Below are 21,498 nucleotides of genomic sequence, written 5' to 3'. Positions count from 1 at the left end.
ATAGGATTTTATTTCACAGACTTCAAACCCCAAGGTAGGGGAGGGTGTCAGATTACCTGCTTCAGCTTACAGCTCAAGTACTCAAGTGGTCATTTGGGCACACACAAACAGGACAAAAAAGTAGAGACCTTACATCTTTCAGATCAGCAAGCACACCAACAAGCCCAAGCAAGGAATGAGTGAATTAAGTAACAGCTCATCTGAAGCATAACCAGATTCAGGACACAATTACCCTATTTCCATCACGACGAAACTACTAGGTCCCGAATGAAGACAGCCATGCATGATGCAGGGCATCATGATCCCAGTCTATTGTATGCTGATTGTGACAACAGATCAAACTACAACACAGCAGAAATCCACAAGCAGCTGAAACCACAAACTGAAGTCCAAACATGCCCACTTTTTGAAATGTAGCTCAAAGTATGTCCAATGCTGACAGAGTGCCGAGACAGACCTTGCTGTGAGATAAGCCACACTGGTTAATGCAAGGATGAGGCAGATGTCACAATACCAGATAAATATGAAAAACAAAAACCCAAAAAAGATTAAAATGTCCTACCTCTTACTGGCCTAGGTTTCTCCGGAGTTAAAAGTCAGTGATGGAGTAATGGGGTTTTTCCTGTACATTGTGATGAGTCCTTCCCAAAATCTGAGCCACCCAAAACCAAGGGCATATAAGCATATTCTAGCACCTACCCCCACTGCGCTGGTAATGCTATTTTCAAAAATAGTTGATACAAGGGCAGAAGCACAGGTAAAATTTGAACTTCACTTGTCAGCTCTAAATAGTTTATCAAGATACAGCACACAAGGCTGTACCCAGTCTCAAATGTCCCAATCTGAGCTAAATATGACTCCATGTTTACAGCAAGAACCACAAAGTAGGCCAGTTTCAGCAAGTGACATGACATACTCGTTCCAGTGACGCCATCTCATCCAGGATAAGGCCCTAACAATACATCATGAAAACCTAGCTTTAAAATGGTATTGTGACATCTGGTGATATGACAAATGCTTGGCATTCTGAATGACTTACAAAGTACAGATTACAGGGGGAATGATTGGTTCATATCCTTTATGAATCTATTCAGGAAGGAGAAAGGAGTGGAAGAAACAAAACAGGAATGTAAATACCGAAGAGGAAAATTAAACCGTACACAAAGGGAACATAAGTAAAACAGGAGAATCCTCAATGAAATGGAAAGATATGTGATTATAGGTGCCTGTTTTTCACAATACCAACTAATGTCACCTAGGCTCAGAAAGCGAATATTCATTAATAATTAGTGGAAAAACTGCCAAGTGCAGGCAATATCATTAGTCAATACCATTAAGGCTAAGTCTGGTGTTTTGTTCCCATTAGGCCATGTTGTCACTACACTGGTGGGGGGGTACAGGAAACAAAATAATATGGTACATGGGGACAGGAAATAAAAACACATGATATGTAGTTGGACTCCAAATATACACCAATTCCAAGTCATCTTGAAACTGAAACCTCAAATTAAGACCAAAAGTTTAAGTATTTATGTTCTAAAAAATAATTTGTCCATAATCAACATGCTGTATCTGAATGCTGTTATCCCTAGAGGCAGCAAAGATAAATTGCGATTTCACTTTTTGTTTTGCCTTTTTAAATGCTTCAGTCTCAGTGAATTAGAGATTTGTTGCTGCTGGATATAACTGCAGCCAACATCCTTATTGCAGCCTATTTTGGTAAATGCTAAAATCCAACTGTAGATGATGCTGGACAGAAATCATGAAGCGAAACTGAGTTCACCAAAGTGCTATTCAGCAGATTAAATAAAAGTACACCATTAACTCCACACCATTAAAGCTCTCTCCCCGATGAGGACCCACAATATCTGAATTGAGCACACCAGCGCATGGTTTGAGGAGGATATAATCTGGCCTCAGGTACACCAAGTGAGTAGACTTCATGGAGTAGAAGTCTTCTTCAGTTCCCAAACAGCTAATCAATACCAACAAGGGCAACCTCTATCAGAATAAGGCATAGTCTTGGGAAGGCGAGAAACTGGAGCTCTGACTTTAAAAAGCATTTTCTTGGGCCTCAGATCATGAAGAGCAGACTCGAGGGGGTTAATGGCCTACTCCTGATTTTATGCTCAGGAGAATCAAAGTTTCAACTCTTGCACATGTTAAAAGTTGAGTTGGGCCAAATTCTCAATTCCAATTGGTTGAGTCCTTTCAACAGATGAGAACAATTCTCTCTCAGATGACACTTGGTTTGATTAGAAAGCAAGCTAATGCAGAAGGGACTCAATAGCTCATTTTTCTTCTGAAGCGTATTCAAAGGGAAATAGGAAATGATATACCCCACATAGGAAAAAGGCACCCTCTGCTACTTTAGCTACAGTTATATGACATGCATAGACAAGTAATCCTTGCTGCATTTGTACTGAAGCATCTCCAGAGCTGCTGGGGCACAGATTTAAATACATCAAATGAACGTGACTCCCCCGCCACCTCCCCACACACACACAATTGTTTTGATGCCAGTGGGCCAAAGACAAAGAACATCAAGGCAAAAAAAGGAACTGACTGCATTGAGCAATGAAAACAAAAGTTCCGTGGAAATCAGAAGTATTTGCTGGTTACATACCATCTCCCTGCATGTCTGAAGTCCATAGTGTCAAGTTGTCACGTAACAACTGCATAATAAGTGTAGAGTCCTTGTAGCTTTCTTCACTCAAGGTGTCCAGTTCCGCAATTGCATCATCAAATGCTGCCTTTGCCAATCTGCGAGGTGAAAATGATTTTTATTTTGTTGCTGCAGCCAACTCAACTACATTTTAAAACAAACAAGCACTTAGCATTTCAGTCTCAACAGTTAACATCAAGTCTTACTGCTTTCAGTATGGTGGTTCATTGGATAAAAACTGCAACCATTATACATTAGCTACCTCCCACAAACAGTGGAGATGAATAGCCCATTCATCTGTTTTGGCAACACTGCACGAGGAGAGATGTTAGCCAGGTCACCATCCAAAATCCCTTGAAAATGTGCCACAATCTTTTAACATTTACCCAAACCCACCCACAGGAATAAGACAGGGCTTTAGTTTAACATCTCCTTCAAAAGACATTGCAGCACTCAGTACTCTAATGAAGTATCAGCCCAGAATGAGGCCAAAATACTTAACTCAGAACAGAGGTAACAATTTGCCTACCATTAGGCTCTCTGCCCTGCCTTTACAAATATGGTTTCTCAGATCAGGTAGCAGAGGTCATCTAACATGGATCAGCAACCTTAAGAAAGAAGGCTACAACTGTAAGCCCAACTACCTGTTGTTGCAGTTTTTATGCATACAGCGTACATACCTGCAGGCACGGTCAGGAGAGTTGAGAATTTCATAGTAGAATACAGAGAAATTCAAAGCAAGGCCTAAGCGGATGGGGTGTGTCGGTGGAAGTTCTGTCATTGCAATATCACTAGCCGCCTTGTATGCAACCAGGCTGTTTTCTGCTGCCTCCTTCCGGTCATTCCCTGTCGCAAACTCTGCCAGATACCTGTGATAATCACCTTTCCTGTAATTAGGACAAAGGGCAGTAAGACCAGTCGCAACAAACTAACAAACGGTTTGTTAACTGTAATTATAGCTTCAAAGCAAAAGACTCGGAACAGACTTATCAACACTGGTGAAATCTCAAGACATGAGCGAAGAACTTCCTATCAGGCATTACTGAGAAGCATAACTTTTGGCCACTTTATTCCTTTCCCTTCTTTCAACCAGGGCACTTGGCTAACTGCAGTTCTCCTAAATAAATGGAGGGCAGCTAATTCAGGGCATATCAGTAATTTGATTTGTGGCTTTACAGTCATTATACTTCACTACCACTTAAAGCAGTGATTTTACCCACTAGACCATTCTAGGAACACCCATTATTTTGTTAGTCCATTTTTCTTTGGCTGGCAGAAATGAAATATCATAACGTTTAGCTATAAATCCTGCTTTACTAAATAGTAGTTCTATCCAAAGGGCAACAATAGCACATGACAAATGGATCAGTTCAACCGAGGTGACAGGTGAACATCTAGAATATCCCAAAATGCCCAGTACGTACATTTTATAGTAGAAAACCTTTGACTCTCCGGAGTTGGCAGCAGGAATGAGGTGTTTATCCAGTACATCCAGAATGTCATTACAAATTGATTTCAGTTCATCCTCAACCTGAAATTACAAACCCGAGATCAACTCTCACAACAGACCCAAAGTTATTTACTGCAAACTAAAATACTGAGAGGTTTGGATAGAGAGTGGATGTGGAGAAGGCCTTTCCACTCGTGGGAGAGACGAAGGCCCAAGGGCGCAGCTTCAGAGTGAAGGGACAACAATTTACAGCTGAAATGAGGAGGAATTTCTTCAGCCTAAGGGTGGCAAATCTGCAGAACTCCCTGCAGAGAAGGCTGTGGAGGCAAAGTTAGAGTGCACTTAAGCCAAGAGATAGACAAGTTGGTGATTAATAAGGGGATCGGGCAGAAGAATGGGGTTGAGAAACGTATCAGCCATGATTAAATGGTAAAGGAGAGTTGATGGGCTGAATGCTTTATTTCTGCTCTAATATCTTAGGGTCGAAATCTCTCTATGGCTACTTCAGTAAGAATGTACAAATTAGGTATATGAATTCAAAGGCAAACATCATGATTGTTCACCCAGATAAAGTAGCCCAAGTTGTATGCAGAGTGTAAGCTAACCTCTTGATGTACCTGTAAATATGTTGAAAACAGCACAGAAACACTAACATGAGGCATGATACGGAGACTTTTTAATTGAACACAACATAGTAGCAGAGATAACAAGGTGAAGAGCTGGATGAACACAGCAGGCCAAGCAGCATCAGAGGAGCAGGAAGGCTGACGTTTCGGGCCTAGACCCTTCTTCAGAAAATACAACATAGTAGCAAAATGCTTTTGGTTTACTTTTGCTCAAATGCAACCATTATAAATTGACAAGTTTTCAGGGGCAGTAACATGCACCCCAAAATAGTTCCCTTCTCAGCCAGCCAATACAGGTAAGTATCTGCACTATTCAGGCCAGCATGTTGAAAATCAAAATTCACATTGTTCATTTTTAGGCCAGGGAAAAAAAAACTGAATAACTTGGTACTAGCAGTAAAGTTTTTTGTTAAGAAAAGTTTGTAGGCAGAAGGAACTTTACCCTGAAGGATGAAAGATTTCCTGGGCAATCAAAGCATTTAATGCACCATATGTCACAGTCCTAAAGGCAAAAACCTGAACTGACTATATTAATGACACTACCTGGCAAAGTTCCCAGGGTGATGGGGATGATGATGATGATGATGATGTTGGGGGGAGGAGATGGGGACAGAGGGGGGAAAAAGTTGGGGGGGTTAACAAGTGTAGAGAATCCATTATACCAGCTCTTAACTAGAGGGATTTGGAGATCTTGCTTCCTGTTCTCAGGGGAATAATGCAATTCTAGAAAAGCTATTCACTTGAGTTGGCCAGCAAGGGAAACTTCAAAAGCAGCAGCACTAGAAGCCTGCCTCTGAGTCAAGATTCAGTACTCTACCTGCAGTTTTACCTGCACAAGTAATTTGCATTTATAAGTACATCATAATTTGTTTCATTACAGCCGGCTCATTACCCATGTCTATTCCTCCAGTGTGCACAACCCAAGATGTACAGAATCTGATTGTTTCAGATCACACAGGTATAGCTCGGTGGTGTTTGAAATATAACCACCTTCAGAATATAACCTGAGATATAATTTTCAGTGTACGCCAAAACACCAGTGCAGATTTTAATTCTAAAATGGCAGACTGTGCTTCAGTTGCCTCAGGGGGCTCCAATCAATTTTTGCGGCTGGTGCAAACACTGTGCACTCCAGATGCTGTCATCCAGCATTCAACTGAATCACAGGGAACATGTGAGAAAGCATGTGCCAGCAGGGTTCTTCAGTTGAGAAACCAGGGAGCTGCAGACTTCGAGAAGTCTCACTTTAGGTATTTTCAAATTCATTGGAAAGGAAATCAGAATAAAATTCCTCAGGCTGCATTCCAATGGAAAACAAACCCAGGGAAGTGAAGATGATTTCCAAAACTTAAATGTGTGGATGAAAATTTTTGCATTCCCAGTTCCAAATCAAATCTGACTGATGTCACGAATTGAATCGCAGCCAAAGTCCTGTAATATCATTCTAATTAGATCAGAAATTGGAACAGGTCAGAGAAGGAATACGGGGAATAAATTCTTTTAAAAAATTTAAATGGAGATTGAGAGCACCAACTTAATACCATTACTAAGATGCACTGCTAATATTGGGAAGTGGAAACAAAGCACTTGATGCTCTAAATAAGTGAGGTCTTCAAGCAATTTTTTTTTTCCAAAAGGATAACTCCCTCAAACAGAGCTGCATTTAAATTTTTTTCCCCCAAGTAAAAATATGTATAGACATTATTGAACAAATTTTTTTGATACAGCTATGGTATTTAAACACATACAAAGCCCTATGCACTGTGGAAAGATCCTGGATTATATTGGGAGCAAGGAAGTGATCTGTTTGAGATTCACTTCCCTTGCAGCAGGACAGAAGAACTTTGAATCCCAGGAAGAGGGCAGCATAGTATTTTGCAAGTTTTCAGCATCATTCATTGTGATCTAACCGATTAACTCAAGGAAAAAGTGACTTTTCTTTCAAAACACTGATCAGTCTGGTGTTGAATTAAATTAAAAGAGCATGGTGCCACAACACTGTGACGGCCTCTTTGGTTTGCACACAGCAGTACAACCATCCTGGGTCTCCCTGACAGAAGTGAGGTATCATTTTTGTTTAGGAGGAATGTAAGTCCTCTTGTCTCTTAGCACTGGCAAGAAGATACTCAATCATTTCAATTGATACGAACTAGAAGAAACATCAAAATCAACATTGATCCAACATGTAGTTCTGGTCAATTTGAATATGTCATTATTGCCAGCAGTAGAGGTTGGCATTGGAAGACATGGCCTGGTCCTTGGATTACATTTCATCCCAAGGGACTTATTTTACTCACCGTTGGAGGGGTGGTATTAAAATGCTGATTTTTCTGAATGTCCTCCTATGCTGAACCAGTCAGCCAGTTGTGTCTGTGCTGGTTATTTGAAAGAGTAATTGCCTGGAGCCACTCCATGTAATCCAGTACATTCTTCCTTTCCAGATATTGAAATCCCTCTTGAAAGCCTCAACCAAATCTGCCTCAGACATAGCCCCAGATTCTGAGCTTTTCTTCATGTTGGCATCGTATTCTTTTGAGAATTACTTTTAATCTGCATTGTTTCGCAACTCTTTCACCAAGGAGAAATGTTCTTCCCTACATACCGGCTCCCCAATGGTTTGATTTTGAATATCTCAATCAAATCTTGTCTTGAAGTTTTCTCCAAGGACAAGAGTTCCAAATTTCTCTAATATGTCTACATAACTAAAGCCCTCACCTGAGGGATTTTTCTTGTATACCTTCTCTAATGCCTTCACATCTTTCCTAGAATGTGGCATCCAGAACCAGCAGGGGAGGATCAGAGGAGCCAAACCAGTGCACAATTTCTTTACTTCTATAACCAGTGCCCCTTTTCATAAAGCTTAGAATGCCGTACATTTAGAACAACCTAGCCTGCCACCCTCCATTACTTACACACACTCTATGCTCCTTCAATCCCTTTGGAATTCTACCCTTTATATCGTTTCTCCTTGTTCCATCCACCAAAATTAATCAGTGTTAAATTTCTTTCATCATTAATCCACTCATTCCAACATTCTAAGTGCTTTTGAAGCTCCACACCATCGTCCTCAGAGTTCATTACTTCCAAGACTGCAAATGATCCAATTGTGAAAGTGTATCCTCTACATCAAGGTCTGAAATAATATAGAGAGAGAGCTGGGCCCTAATACTAATCCTTGGGGAAACTCCCAATACCTCAAATGCAGCTTTTTGCTAGCAAAAGTAACACCTGGATAATTAATTTGTAACTGATAAGTCACTAGTCTAACTTAAAATAATAGTAAATCTCAACTTAATTCACTTAATTACAGATTTCCAATTTCAATGGTGGATAGCAGTGCTATGATTTTGTGACAAGTTTATCTGGAATGATTCTCTGGATCCACCCAGTGGTTATCTTGCTACCGACAAAACTGTTTTAACACTAAACATATATATATAAATACTCTTCCCATTGTAAGATGGGAAGCCACAATCCTACTGAAATAATGGAGCGGACTCAAGAGGCTGTTTTTATTTCTAATGGTCTATCCAATCACCTCTAGTCTCATTCACCTGGATATCAGTTTGTGACTGTTACTATCCAACTTATACCAACTTCTGAAAAACCTGACTAATTTAGCTTTCTCCAATATGCTGCCCCACCAAAACCCAACTCCACATATCTATCTTTGTAAAGGAACACTCCAAGTCACTTACTGCTGTACTCTCAATTTCCAACATCCAACCTAAATCACAACCTCTCCACTATCTTTGATGCCCTGGTGCTCACAAACCAATATTCTCCTTGGTAAGTTCCTCATCTCCGCTCCTGTAATTCCAAAGAACGTAAATCAGATTTGACTTTAGTGGATAACTGGCTTAACCAGCCAGTTCTGGATCTGGCTGGAGTAAACAAAGCATTATCAGGTACAGCAATTCAGCTTTTAAACTGTCCTTTATTCAAAAGATGATACAAAGATAAACTGCTTCCTTAAAGGCACGGTGGTACAGCTGTTAGCATTACTGGCTCTCAGCACCAGGGACCTGGTTTGATTCCAACCTTGGGTGACTGTGCAAACTCCAAAGTCATTCTCACCACGTCTGCATGGGTTTCTGCCAGGTACTCTGGTTTCCTCCCACAGTCCAATGATGCACTGGTAAGGCAAATGGCCATGCTAAAATTGCCCCATAGTCTCCAGGGATATTCAGGCTAGCTGGATTAGCTGCTGTAAATGCATGGTTATGGGGATGGGGTGAGTCTGGGCAGGATGTTTTTCGCAGAGTTGGTACAGACTCAATGGGCCAAACAGCCTCTTTCTACAATGTAGGAATTCTATCTTGGGTGGCATGGTAGCACAACACTTAGCCTCACAGCACCAGGGACCCAGGTTCAATCCTAGGCTTAGGTAACTAGTGTTGAGTTTGCACCATCTCCCCACGTCTGTACAGGGTTCCTCCAGGAGCTTCAGTTTCCTCCCACGTTCCAAATATATGCAGGTTAGATAGAACGGTCATGCTAAAAAAAAAATGTCCCATAGTATCCAGTGATGTGCAGGTTAGGTGGTTTAGCCATGGTAAAACACCCCTGCAGAGTTATGAAGGATGGGGTTGGTCTGTATGGGATGTTCTTCGGGGGGTCCGGACTCACCCACAAGCAACATTCCCTTTAAGTTACACAGGACACTTTGAACAGTGAGAGAGTACAGGTGGACACATGGCTACAGAGATGGTGTAGGAGGGAGGGGTTTAGATATATGGGTCATTTGGCATGTCTTCTGGGGAAGGTGGGCCCTGTACGAGGACGGGTTGCACCTGATCTGGAGGGGCACCAATATCCTGGGCAAGTGGTTTGCCAGAACTCTTCGGGAGGGTTTAAACTAGAGTGGCAGGGGTGTGCAAACCAGAACAATAGGCCAGTAAGTGCAGGGACTGGGGACAATAGTGAGACCGAGATATGCATAGCTGAGAGTAAGAGCAGGAAGAGGGACGTCACAGGGCTCAGAGAATGGAGATCTGGAGTGCATTTACTTCAATGCAAGAAATATAACAGGTAAGACAGATGAACTAAGAGCATGGAATACTGCATGGAATTATGATTTTATTGCCACTACATGGTTAAAGGAGGGACAGGACTGGCAGCTTAACATTCCAGGATATTGCTGTTTTATGTGGAACAGAAAGGGAAACAAAAGGGTGGGGGAGTTGCATTGCTGATTAGGGATCACATCACAGCTGTCATGAGGGAGGACACAGTAAGGCATTACAGGTAGAGCTCAGGATAAGGAAGGGAGAATTGTAAATCACAATGTTGGGAGTTTTCTAAATACTTCCCAACCACCCATGGGAGACAGGAGCAGATATGTAGTCAGGTACTGGAAAGGTGTTAAAGGAGGGTAGTTATGGTGGGTGACTCATTTCCTCTTATTGACTGGGACTCCCTTACAGCCAGGGGCGCGGATGGAGAGCAATTAGTTAGGTGCATCCAGGAGGGCTTTTCGAAACAGTACGTTGACAATCCAACTAGAGGGGAGGCCATACTAAAACTTGGTCCTAGGGAGTGAGCCAGGGTAGGTGATCGATGTTTCAGTAGGAGAACATTTTGGGCTTAGTGACCATAACTCCACAAGATTTCAAGTAGTCATGGAGAAGGACAAGAGCGGCCCTCAGGCAAGGGCCTGTTATATCCAAATTAGACAGAAACTCAGGAATGTGGACTGGGAGCAGTTATTTGAGGGCAAATCTACATCTGGGATGTGGGAGGCTTTTAAAGACCATGACATGCATGTCCCTGCAAAATTGAAGGACAGGAATGACAGGATTCAGGAACTGTGGATGACAAGGTAAATTGTAAGATTAGTCTAAAGAAAAAGGAAGCATACGATTCATCTAGGCAGCTGCAAACTGACAATGCCCTTGAGGAGTATACAGAAATTAGAAAGGAACTTAAAAGGCAGAATTAGGAATGCTAAACGGGGCTGGGGAACGTCTTCAGCAAATAGGGTCAAGGAGAATCCCAAGGCTTTTTAGGCATATATTAGAAGAAAGAGGGTAGCAAGGGAAGGAGTAGGCCCACTCAAGGACAAAGCAGGGAAGTTATGCATGGAGCCACAGGAAGTGGGAGATCCTTAATGACTACTTTGTATCGTACACAGAGGAAAAGGACATGACTGATGTGGAGGTCAGGGATGAGTGTGTGAATGTTAATATATTGAAGGGGGAAGTTTTGGGTATCCTAAACTGCATTAAAGGTAAACAAGTCCCCAGGGCCAGATGGGATCTATTCTAGGTTGCTGCGAGAGGCAAGGGAAGAAATAGCTGGGGCATTAACAACTACGTTCACATCCTAGAACCTCGCTTGTGGTCAGAGAGAAGACTGGAGATCAGCCAATGTTGTTGCCATGTTTAAGAATGAAAGCAAGGAAAATCCAGGAAATTATAGACCCTGACACCTGTGGTGGTGAAGCTCTTGGAGAAGATATTGCGGGACAAAACAAGACAATGGACTCGTTAGTAACAAGCATGATTTTGTATGGGAAATATCATGTCTCACCAATCTGATTAAATTTTTTGAAGAGGTGGCAAAGATAATTGATAATGAAGGGCAGAGGATGCAGTTTATGTAGACTTCAAGTGGGTCTTTATCAAATGCCTTACTGGCAGATTAAAACAAAACTAAAACAGGGATTAGGGGTGGGCTGGCTAGATGGATACAAAACTGGCTTAGTTATAGAAGACAGAGGGTAGCAGTGGGAGAACAAAAGCAGAGTTGCTGGAAAAGCTCAGCAGCTCTGTTAGCATCTGTGAAGAAAAAAAAATCAGTTAACGTTTCAGGTCTGGTGACCCTTCCTTAGAACTCAAGTAGCAATGGAAGGATGTTTTTCAGAATGGAGACCAGTAACTAGTGGCGTTTTACAGGAATCAGTCTTGGGTTGTATGTTGTTTGTAGTATATATAAATGATCCGGAGAAAAATATCAATGGTCTGATTAGTAAGCTTGCAGATGACAAGAAGATTGGTGGAGTTGCTGACAGTGCCGACGATTGTGAAAGGATACAACAGGATACAGATAGATTGGCGACTTGGGCACAGAAATGGCAGATGGAGTTTAATCCAGGCAAATGCAAGGTGATACACTTGGGAAGATCAAAATTAGGTGTGAATTATTTTACAAATAATAGAATCCTTAGGAACATTAACATACAGACAGATCTGGACATGCAGGCCCACATTTCCCTAAAAGTGGCTACATAGGTGGCGAAGGTGATTAAGGCGGCATATGGCATGCTTGCGTTCATCTGCCAGGGCATGGAGTACAAGAGTTGGCAAACCATGTTGCAGCTACACAAAACCCTTGTTAGGCCACATTTGGAGTACTGTATGCAGTTTTGGTCGCCACGCTACCAGAAGGAAATGGAAGCTTTGGAGAGAGTGCAGGGAAGGTTCACCAGGACGTTGCCTGACCTTGACGGCACTGGCTATGAGGAAAGGTTAAAAAGACTAGGACTGTTTTCACTGGAAAGACAGTGGCTGAGGGGAGACCTGATATAGATCTATAAAATTGAGTTGCATAGATAGGTTTTTTCCCCGCCAGGGGTGACGTTTCAATTACAAGGGGAACAGGTTCAAGGTGAGGTTTGGGGGGGGGGGGGGGAGAGAGAGAGAGAGAGAGAGTTTAAGGGAGACACGCAAGGCAAATTTTTCATGCACAGCGGTAGGAGCCTGGAGCGCACTGCCAAAATAGAGGCGGATGAAGCAGGCACGTTGGCGACATTTAAGAGGCATCTGGATGGTTACATGAATAGGGAGTGAATAGGGGGATACAGACCAAATAAGGGCAGAGGTGTTTTTTTTTTAGATTAGTTAGGGTATGGTGATTGCACAGGCTTGGAGGGCCAAAGAGCCTTTTGCTGTACTGTATTTCTCTTGTTCTTTTGACTTCCAGTTCTGGAAGTTGCAGCCAGTCACACACCTCAGAGGTGGCAGGAAAAATTAGAGGAAGTGCAGCCCACAAGGATAAACATCCTTTCTGTGCCCAAGTCATCAAGATCATTATTTTGTACACTTCAAATTAATCTTCATATGAATCAGCCCAGCATGTCCAATCTTTCCTCCCAAAATAACCAGTTCACTCCAGGTATCAATCTAGTAAGCCTCCTCTGAACTGCTCCCTATGCAATTACATCCTTCCTAAATTAAGGACAGTATTCCAGAAGTTGCCTCATCAGTGCTCTGTATAACTGAAACATCACATCCTTACTTTTATGTAAAAGTCCTGTCATAACAAAGGATATAATCACATTAGCCTTTGACTCTTACACTGGAGCACCTAGATCCTTCTGCACTTTAGAATTTGGCAGTCATTCCTCTTCGAAACCTTTTCATTCTTCCTGCCGAAGTAAAGAACTTCAGATTTTCCCACTTTATGCTCCATCTGCCAGATTTTTATCTACTCATGAAATTAGATTGTTCTACATCCTTGTTATGTCACTTTCATGGCATAATCTTCTACCTATCATAGAATCCCTCCAGTGTGGAAGCAGGCCATTCAGCCCAAGTCGACACCAATCCTCCGAACAGCATCCCACCCAGACCCAACCCCCATACCCTACCCTTAACCTTGCATTTCCCATGGCTAATCCACCTATCCCACACATCCCTAGACACCATGGGCAATTTAGCATGGCCAATCCACTAAACCTGCACATCTTTGGCCTGTGGCAAGAAACCCAACCCAGACAAAACCCATGCATTCACAGGGAGCATGTGCAAACTCCACAGAGGGCAGAATCAAACCCAGGTCTCTGATGCTGTGATGCAGCAGTGCTAATCACTGAGCCACTGTGCTACCTTTCTTGGTGTCATCTGTAAATTTAGCCACCATACCTTTGTTTTCTTCACCTAAGTCATTGATACAAAAATATCAATTGCAAAATGTTAAGAACCCAGCAGAGACCCATGTGAGACTCCACTTCTCACAGAGTATACTCCATTTTACCAGCTAGTCAATCTTCTATGATAAATATGTCACCCTTACACCATGAGTTCTTAATTTGCGCAATAACCTTTTATATAGCACCTTGTCACATGCCTTCTGGAAATATCCTCTGACCATATTTTTGGTGATCTTCTATAGTAACCCGTGGCATACCTTGATGTTAAATATGTTGATAATATTCCTGTGAAATGTCTGACATTTTTGTTTACATTTGTATAGTGCATAAATGTCAGTTGCTTTAGTGAATTAACTTCTTGGCAATCTGTAACATTACACTGGGACTCAGTTTCACTTTCATCCAATTCCAATTAGCAACTAGTTTATGGTACTGACTTAAAAAATGTATGAAGATTCAAACTTAGAAGTTCATAAGTTTGGTGAAAAGTATAAGCAATAACTTCATTGTACAGTGAATAAAGGGCTCTAACTGTACAGGCCATTCAGCATGATACACCCTGTGTACCATGGCTAGAAAACGTGGTGTTTGCTAACTGACGAAGGAAGAAAAAGTTCAGGGATTGAGAAAAGGATTCATTATTTGACTGAAGTTCGGGACATGTGTTAAGTTGGTGAACAGAGTACTTCGGTGTTGGGAATAATCAAGTAAATTGTAAAAATCAACATTTGTTGGAATTTAGTAAAATGTTACTCTTATTAGAAGTCAATTATTCTGCGATGACAAAACAGCACCGCTTCAACAAGAACAAAAGTACAATGATTTAGTGACTGCATATTAACTTATCCATAAAATACTGGAAATATTCAACTGGTCAGGCATCATCTGGAAAGAAAAACAGAGTTATTGTTTCAGATCAATTATCTTTCAGAAGTTGTCAAGAAGTCTTTGCCCAGGAATTTTAACACTCAATTCTTGCTCCACAGATGCTATTAGACTTGCTGAACATTTACAGCAATTTCCTTGCCTTTGGTATTTTAGTTCATGAAATTCCTGAGCATGAGACCTTGCAATAATAGTTTTAAAAACACAAGACAATATATTTGATTATCACACTCGCTGCTTTTGTTAGAAAATAATTGAAGGACAACAGTCTGGATATTGCTGCTTCTTTCTAAAAAAAAAATACTGAGCTATGCCATTTGCCAGCAAGACTGCTGTCATTACATTTCCAGTTACCTGGAGAACTAATGGCTTCTTGGAGCAACCCATAGGGCAGAAAAGTTCCAGAATACTTTTCAATAGAACTGAGTATCCCTACACCCGAAGGACTGCAGTGGTTCAAGACTGCTCACCAGCACCCTCAAGGACAATTAGGGAGGGCCAATAAATGCTGGGTCAGCCAGTGACACCATCTCACAAACAAAACTTTAAAAGTTAATTTATATGTGGGACAACAGCATCAGATCATTCCACAATGGTACTCCCTCTATCACCTTGCCTGAAGGTTACCATTTGTTACTTCTTAATTTTCTTTGATGCACAATTTTGTTGGATGCTAACAGTAAAAATGGAAATTTTTTAAAAAAAAAAAGAAACAAATATGGATAGGCACCACCTTAAACCCGCTGCATGCTGAGTAATCACACTGCTACCAAGAAACAAGTAAATTAGTGCCTGTAAACTGGCTGTTTTAAGTAACTCCACAGTTCGCTATGGGCTTACCGTTTTTCTGTATTCACGGATCATTTTTAGTTTGTCCTCTCCACCTTTGTTTTCCTCCTTTTGTTCAATACTGCTGATTATCCTCCAGGATGCTCTCCGTGCTCCAATCACATTTTTATAGGCCACAGACAGTAAATTCCTTTCCTCAACCGTCAACTCTACGTCCATGCCAGCTACCCTCTTCATTGATTCCACCATTTCTGTGGCAGGAAAGAAACAAAATGAAGTAACTGGCGATGGCCACTGCATTATGAAGTAATTGTTAAGATGATTCAGGCTTCTTTACTGAGGAAGTAATAAATCCAGATGATCCTGAAAGTCCAACTTCCAACATACTACAGAATAGCGTAGGTTTCGAATAAAAACCTGCATTCACCAATGCCATGTGTCTAAACTCAATCTGCCAAACTAATCCATTATTTGTTGAGCTCAAACTAGGTTTACATTTCTGGTATCCCATTCATGGCCCAGATGTTATTCTATTATAACATCACGTAATCTCCAGACTTCATTCATTATTCTGAACTCCAATTTAACACCAGTTAGAGACATTCCCATTAACTTACATGAAAAGCAGAGGATTTAAGTTGAACTGTTTTGCAGGTATTTGTCTCAACATGGCTTTCATCCTACAGCAAGACAATTACCTGCAAGGCCAAACTTTTGCTTACAATTAGTTCCAGAACAAACGAGCATTGCATAATAGCCACCCTATAAAATGCTGAGTTCACCACACCCATATATTGGTCAAATACCCACAAGTACTCAACTCCACGATAATTAACTTAAAATAAGCACTCAGATCCTTTTTCAAGGAACGAGGTTTACACCTCCCACCTATTCCTCCCCAAATCTCTACCCTAGACTATACTTATACAATTAACATTCTCACATGCCAGCCTCTTCCTATCTTGATGCACTAGACTATGGTTGTCTGACCAATTCACGCAAGGGCACATGGATTTTTCTACCAAGGGGCAGATGACCAAATTTCAGAAAGATATGAAACATGAATTTTAGCACAAAAGTTAAGGCATGAAGGAAATATGACATGCTTGAGCAAAATATCAAAGCAATAAATTGACAGTTTCAAAATGCGTAATTATTAAACATGACCAAAAATTCAGAACTAATAACTTTTCACCTTTGCACTTAGTTGCTAGACTGAGTCTACAGCAAGTGAAGGAACCAAAGGCAGGAGGAAGGGGGGGAACAACTTTGCATCATCCTTTCCAGTCTGCCAGCTGCAGATGCATCTGTCCATGACAGTATCAGTATGAGTGGCGACCACATGGTTCTAGTGAAGACAAATCCTACCTTCACATTGAGCAATCCCTCCATGTTGTGTGGCACTGATACCATGCTAAACAGGACAGAATTCAAACAGATCTAGCAACTCAAGACTGGGCACCCATGAGACACGGGACCATCAACAGCACAATCTGCAACCCCACAGCCTGGCATACCCTCCCACTCAACCGTTACCATCAAACCAGGAGCTCAACCTCTGGTTCAATGGACAGTGCAGGAGAGCATGCCAAGTGCAACAACTTGAATAACTAAAAATGAGGTGTCAGCCTGGTAAAGCTACCAAACAAGACTACTTCCAAATGCATACGCAGCAAGTGACAGACACAGCTAAGCAATCCCTCAACTAGTGAATTGGATCCACTTCCAGTCGTGAATGGTGGTGGGCAATTAAACAACTCACTAGAAGCAGCAGCTCCACAAATATCCCAATCCTCAATGATGGAAAAGCCCAACACACGAGTACAAAAGTCAAGGTTGATGCACTCTCAGCAATCTTCAGCCGGAAGTGTCAAGTGGATGAGCCAGCTCTGCCTCCTCCATGTGCTCCCCAGCATCATGGATGCCAGTCTTCAACCAATTCAGTTCACTCCACCTAGGAAACAGTTGGGGGAGCTGGATACTGCAAAGATGATGGGTCCTGACAACATTCTAATAGTAGTACTGAAGACTTGTGCGGCAGAACTTACCACACCCCTAGCAAAGCTGTTCTAGTACAGTACAACACTGGCACCTTCTTGATAATGTGGAAAACTGCCCAGGCAAGTAGAATCCCTACAACAAGGAAATTCAATGCAGCCAATCACTGCCCCAGTCTACTCTTGATCATCAATAAAGTGATTGAAGGTGTCATCAACAGTGCCATCAAGCAGAACTTGCTCAGTGACACCCAGTTTGACCTTTTAAATTAATGGTTTGCATAAAAAGGACATTTTCCTAACCTTTTCTCTTTAATTAATTTCTTGCCCTCAAAGCTTACCAGTAGAAAGCTGTTCCTGGACTTACATGATAAAACTCTTCACAAATATCAGGCTTCCCTGGTACCCTGACATTAATGCAAACAGGCCTAGTTAGTCAAGCCTCTTGTAACTAAAGCTCCAACTTGCCCAAATACAACATCTTGGTCATACAACACAGAAACAGACCCTTCAGTCCAACTCATTCGTGATGAACAGAAATCCCAATTTGACCTAAGCCCATTTGCCAGCATTTGGTCCACATCCGTTCTTCAGCACCCTCTGTTGTAACAATCAGGAAAATTAATCCTGAAAACTTCACTCTCCTCTGGCCTACAAACCTTCACCAATCATTAAGTCCAGGTGCAGTTATCCCTGTTCCCAACACAATTCTGGACCTAGCTTACTTTAACCCATTTGCCTGTGACGCTGTCTAAATTGTAATATTAGCTACTGGGTAAGAATTCTAGACGAAACTAGTTACAACTTCTAGACATGAAATCTTTAAAGTGGAGGTAGAAGTTAGAGGAAAAAGTATTGTTGCCCCTCAAAAACTTCCATTTCAAATTACTGCACAAGACTCAAAAGTATAAAGGGCTCTTGTAGTTTCAGAGGAGCAGGAAAGCTTATGTTTTGGGTCGGGGTCCTGACCCAAAACATCAGCTTTCCTGCTCCTTTGATGCTGCCTGGCCTGCTGTGTTCCTCCAGCTCCACACTTATCTCTGACTCCAGCATCGGCAGTTCTTAATATCTGAGGGGCTCTTGTAGTGTTGCAGTGTCTCACCTTTAAGCCAGTAGGCCGAGGTTCAAGTTTGGGATAGGCCACATAGGACTGCCGAGAAGAAATTTCTTCATTTAGAGTGTGAACCTGCAGAATTCTCTAAGAGTGGTTGAAGCCAAAACACAATGTTTTCAAGAACTAAAAGGCATTTGGACAAATACATGAATAGGAAAGGTTTAGAAGGATATGGGTCAAGTGCAGGGAAATGAGGTTAGCGTGGATGGACATTTTGGTCGGCATGGACCAGTTTGGGCTGAAGGGCCTGTCTCTGTGCTGTAGGACTCTATCTATCCATCATAAGATAGATATAGTTCTTAGGACTAAAGAGATCAAGTATGGAGAAAACAGGATACTGAATTGCAGGATCAGCAAGGATCATACTGAGTGATGGACAGACTCAGTTGAATAGCCTTTACTTCTGGTCCTATTTCCATGCTTCTAAGTCCCACCTCCTCCGGAAATGCATCATAACTGGTTTATTAAAATAAATATTAGGAGATAATGACGACATTTACCTTTATTTGGATCTTGGGTTTAACTCGTTTAACCTTTGGTTTGTCTGATGCAACTACCTGAGCTAGGATCCAAGGTTTGAGTTCCACCTGCTCCAGATCTATATCTTCAAACAGGTTGATTAGAAAGATCTTTAAGCAGGTAGTCAGGGAGAAAGCAATGGCAGCTAGGTTGCTCAATTCATGCAGCACACTTTAACTACCACTTGGTGTCATCTACACACTAGAAATGTTGAGAGGATCGGTATTTATAGGGCACGAATCAATTAGTACTGTACCGAAATCATGAATACCTAGGAAAAAAACCATGGCTATTAATAACTCTACATTACTAGAGACCTTAGCTGCAGTTCTGCTTGGTTCATAAACGGGATGGATAAGCGAATAACTAACGTACTTCCAAAGACACAAGACCAAACTGTCACTGATACCTAGTACAAATTCCTCAGACCACCTGCAAACCTAGTTAGTTTTACAGCAGATCAAGAACATATAACACCAACAGAATGCTCTCATTTAGTGGGTGTGGGTGTCCTTTTCCCTAATGCCAGTTACAAGAACCCATATTATATTTCCAGCTTTTAAGAAGCTAGCCATCTTTAGATCAGCTAATGGGATAGACAACAGGGAGGGGTTTGCATCCTGGCTTGTTGTGCTGTTCAGCCCATGAATTTGCTATTTCCTTGGTTTTCCAAAACAAAAGGGCAAAGATACAAAAACAAGCATGCCAGTCATCTGTATGTTCATTTTGAATGCTTCTTTCCGAGATACAGTACACAATGTTGAGTCAATTCATTACACATGGGAGTGTGGAATCCAGTTACTAGTCCCATTCATACTGCTACACAAGAGACAAACTCCCTATTCTAGATCACAGCTAAAACTGTTTAAAACAGAATAAATGACAGAATTGCACAAAAATACCACAGGTAGTAAGGCTCTGTACAGACTGTGATAAATAGAGATTGATTTTCTTAAAAAAAGAAAAGCATTAATTGCCCAGCCCTAACTTCCCAGAGGGAAGTTTACCATCAATCACATTGTTGTTGAGTCACATGCAGGCCAGACCAGATATCATTTTCCTTCCTCAAAATGAGGTGAACCAGATGGGGTTTTCTGACATCAATGATTTCATGGTCATTGTTAGACTCCTAATTCCAGAATTTTACTGAATTCAAATTCCACCATCTCCCTGTGCAGGATTTGGACCCAAGTCCCCAGAACACCACCTGGACCTCTGGATTAATAATTAAATGTACATGATCAAAGACAAGGTGTGACAACCATAAAGTTGTGCACTTACAAAGAGATCATATAATCCAAAAGAACATGCAAGTAAAACTACACTATTTTATTAGGGTATTCTACAGAAACAAGAGATCCGCATTGCTGATTTGTAACTACTCACTGCATCTGAATGCCCTGCCCTATGAGTCAGTGCTAATAGAAAGAATTAAAGTAATCCAATAGGCCAGACTAGTTCCTCATTTTACTGCACTGTAATCCACAAATTGCCCAGACAATAAGTCTTTGCTAATGCAGCACTTTTTTTCCAATCCGAATGCTCCGTACTAGGTACAATGCAGCCTTCTTTTTAGTATTCAACTTCCTACACTGAACTAAAACTGGAGATGTTTCCGCATACAAATCAATGAATCAAACTATCAAGCAGCATCAAGCTCTCAAAATCTTAAGAATATTGCCATTCCTGTCTCTTTGATGCCCTTAAAATATTTAACTTGTCTCTACAGAATTCTACAGATTGTCAGCAGTATCCAGTATCTGTCATATGAACAAGTATTTATATGAATGTGATTATTGGGATTGTCAACCTGAGGAATCAATTTAGCAACTCCTCTAACAAAACTTGTAGAATTAAAAGACTTGCAATTTTATACATCTACATGACACAAGATGTCCTTGATCCAGAACATGACCTTTCAACTGAAGGCTAAAAAACATGCAGCAACAGTTGAAGCTTTAAAAATCATTAGATGGGAAGATAAATGTGTTAACACATTCAATACATAATCGAGCACTAGGAAGTCACAAGTATTAAGAGTCAGAGACTTGAATTTTCTCCTTTCCTAGTCTTAAAAGTATAAGCAGCCACACCTTCACATAATAATCTTGTACAAGTGCAGTTCCAAACCTGTATTTTACCACTCCCTGCAGAACGAAAACTGAATTCAGATACCCTACCCCAGCAAATGTTTCATTTCAACAAGGTGCCCTAATAGTTCCTGTAAAAGCTTATCCCAAATTTGATTTGGCTTTGGACTGCTAAAGGTGCACAGAAAACAAAGGCGATGTGGTGTGTCAAGTAAATAGTATGCTGATTTTGGGCTGCATTTGTACGGGTGCAAACAACCATAAGCCATGGGCCTGATTCAAGAAAATTTACCCGTCACATGAAAACCAAAACAAAACACCATACAGTACATTTATTGAAGAACTAATTTCTAAGCCTTTCTGCTCCTATGATGCTGCTTGGCCTGCTCTGTTCATCCAGCTCTGCACCTTGTTGTCTCTTGTTTCAGTTATAACATGGCTACATTTCCAAGAACATTCAAGGGGATTCCAGTTCACACTGCAAATGCGGG

General features: G+C 41.3%; 1 protein-coding gene across 1 annotated transcript in view; it reads right to left on the bottom strand.

The window, feature by feature from the left end:
- Positions 1-21,498, bottom strand: part of ywhae1 (tyrosine 3-monooxygenase/tryptophan 5-monooxygenase activation protein, epsilon polypeptide 1) — a 43,188-nt gene that overhangs the window by 3,101 nt on the left and 18,589 nt on the right. The window contains exons 2-5 of the mRNA XM_020516422.2: positions 15,339-15,538; positions 4,090-4,196; positions 3,346-3,552; positions 2,627-2,763 (exon numbers count right to left, since the gene is read on the bottom strand). Coding sequence (XP_020372011.1) covers positions 2,627-2,763; positions 3,346-3,552; positions 4,090-4,196; positions 15,339-15,538 — 651 coding nt within the window. The remainder of the gene's footprint in view (positions 1-2,626; positions 2,764-3,345; positions 3,553-4,089; positions 4,197-15,338; positions 15,539-21,498) is intronic.

This window comes from Rhincodon typus, chromosome 26, assembly GCF_021869965.1.
Source record: "Rhincodon typus isolate 14 chromosome 26, sRhiTyp1.1, whole genome shotgun sequence".
Taxonomy (NCBI): Eukaryota; Metazoa; Chordata; class Chondrichthyes; order Orectolobiformes; family Rhincodontidae; genus Rhincodon; species Rhincodon typus.
The sequence above is the reverse complement of the archived record's forward strand: the minus strand, read 5'-3'. Positions and strand labels throughout refer to the sequence as shown.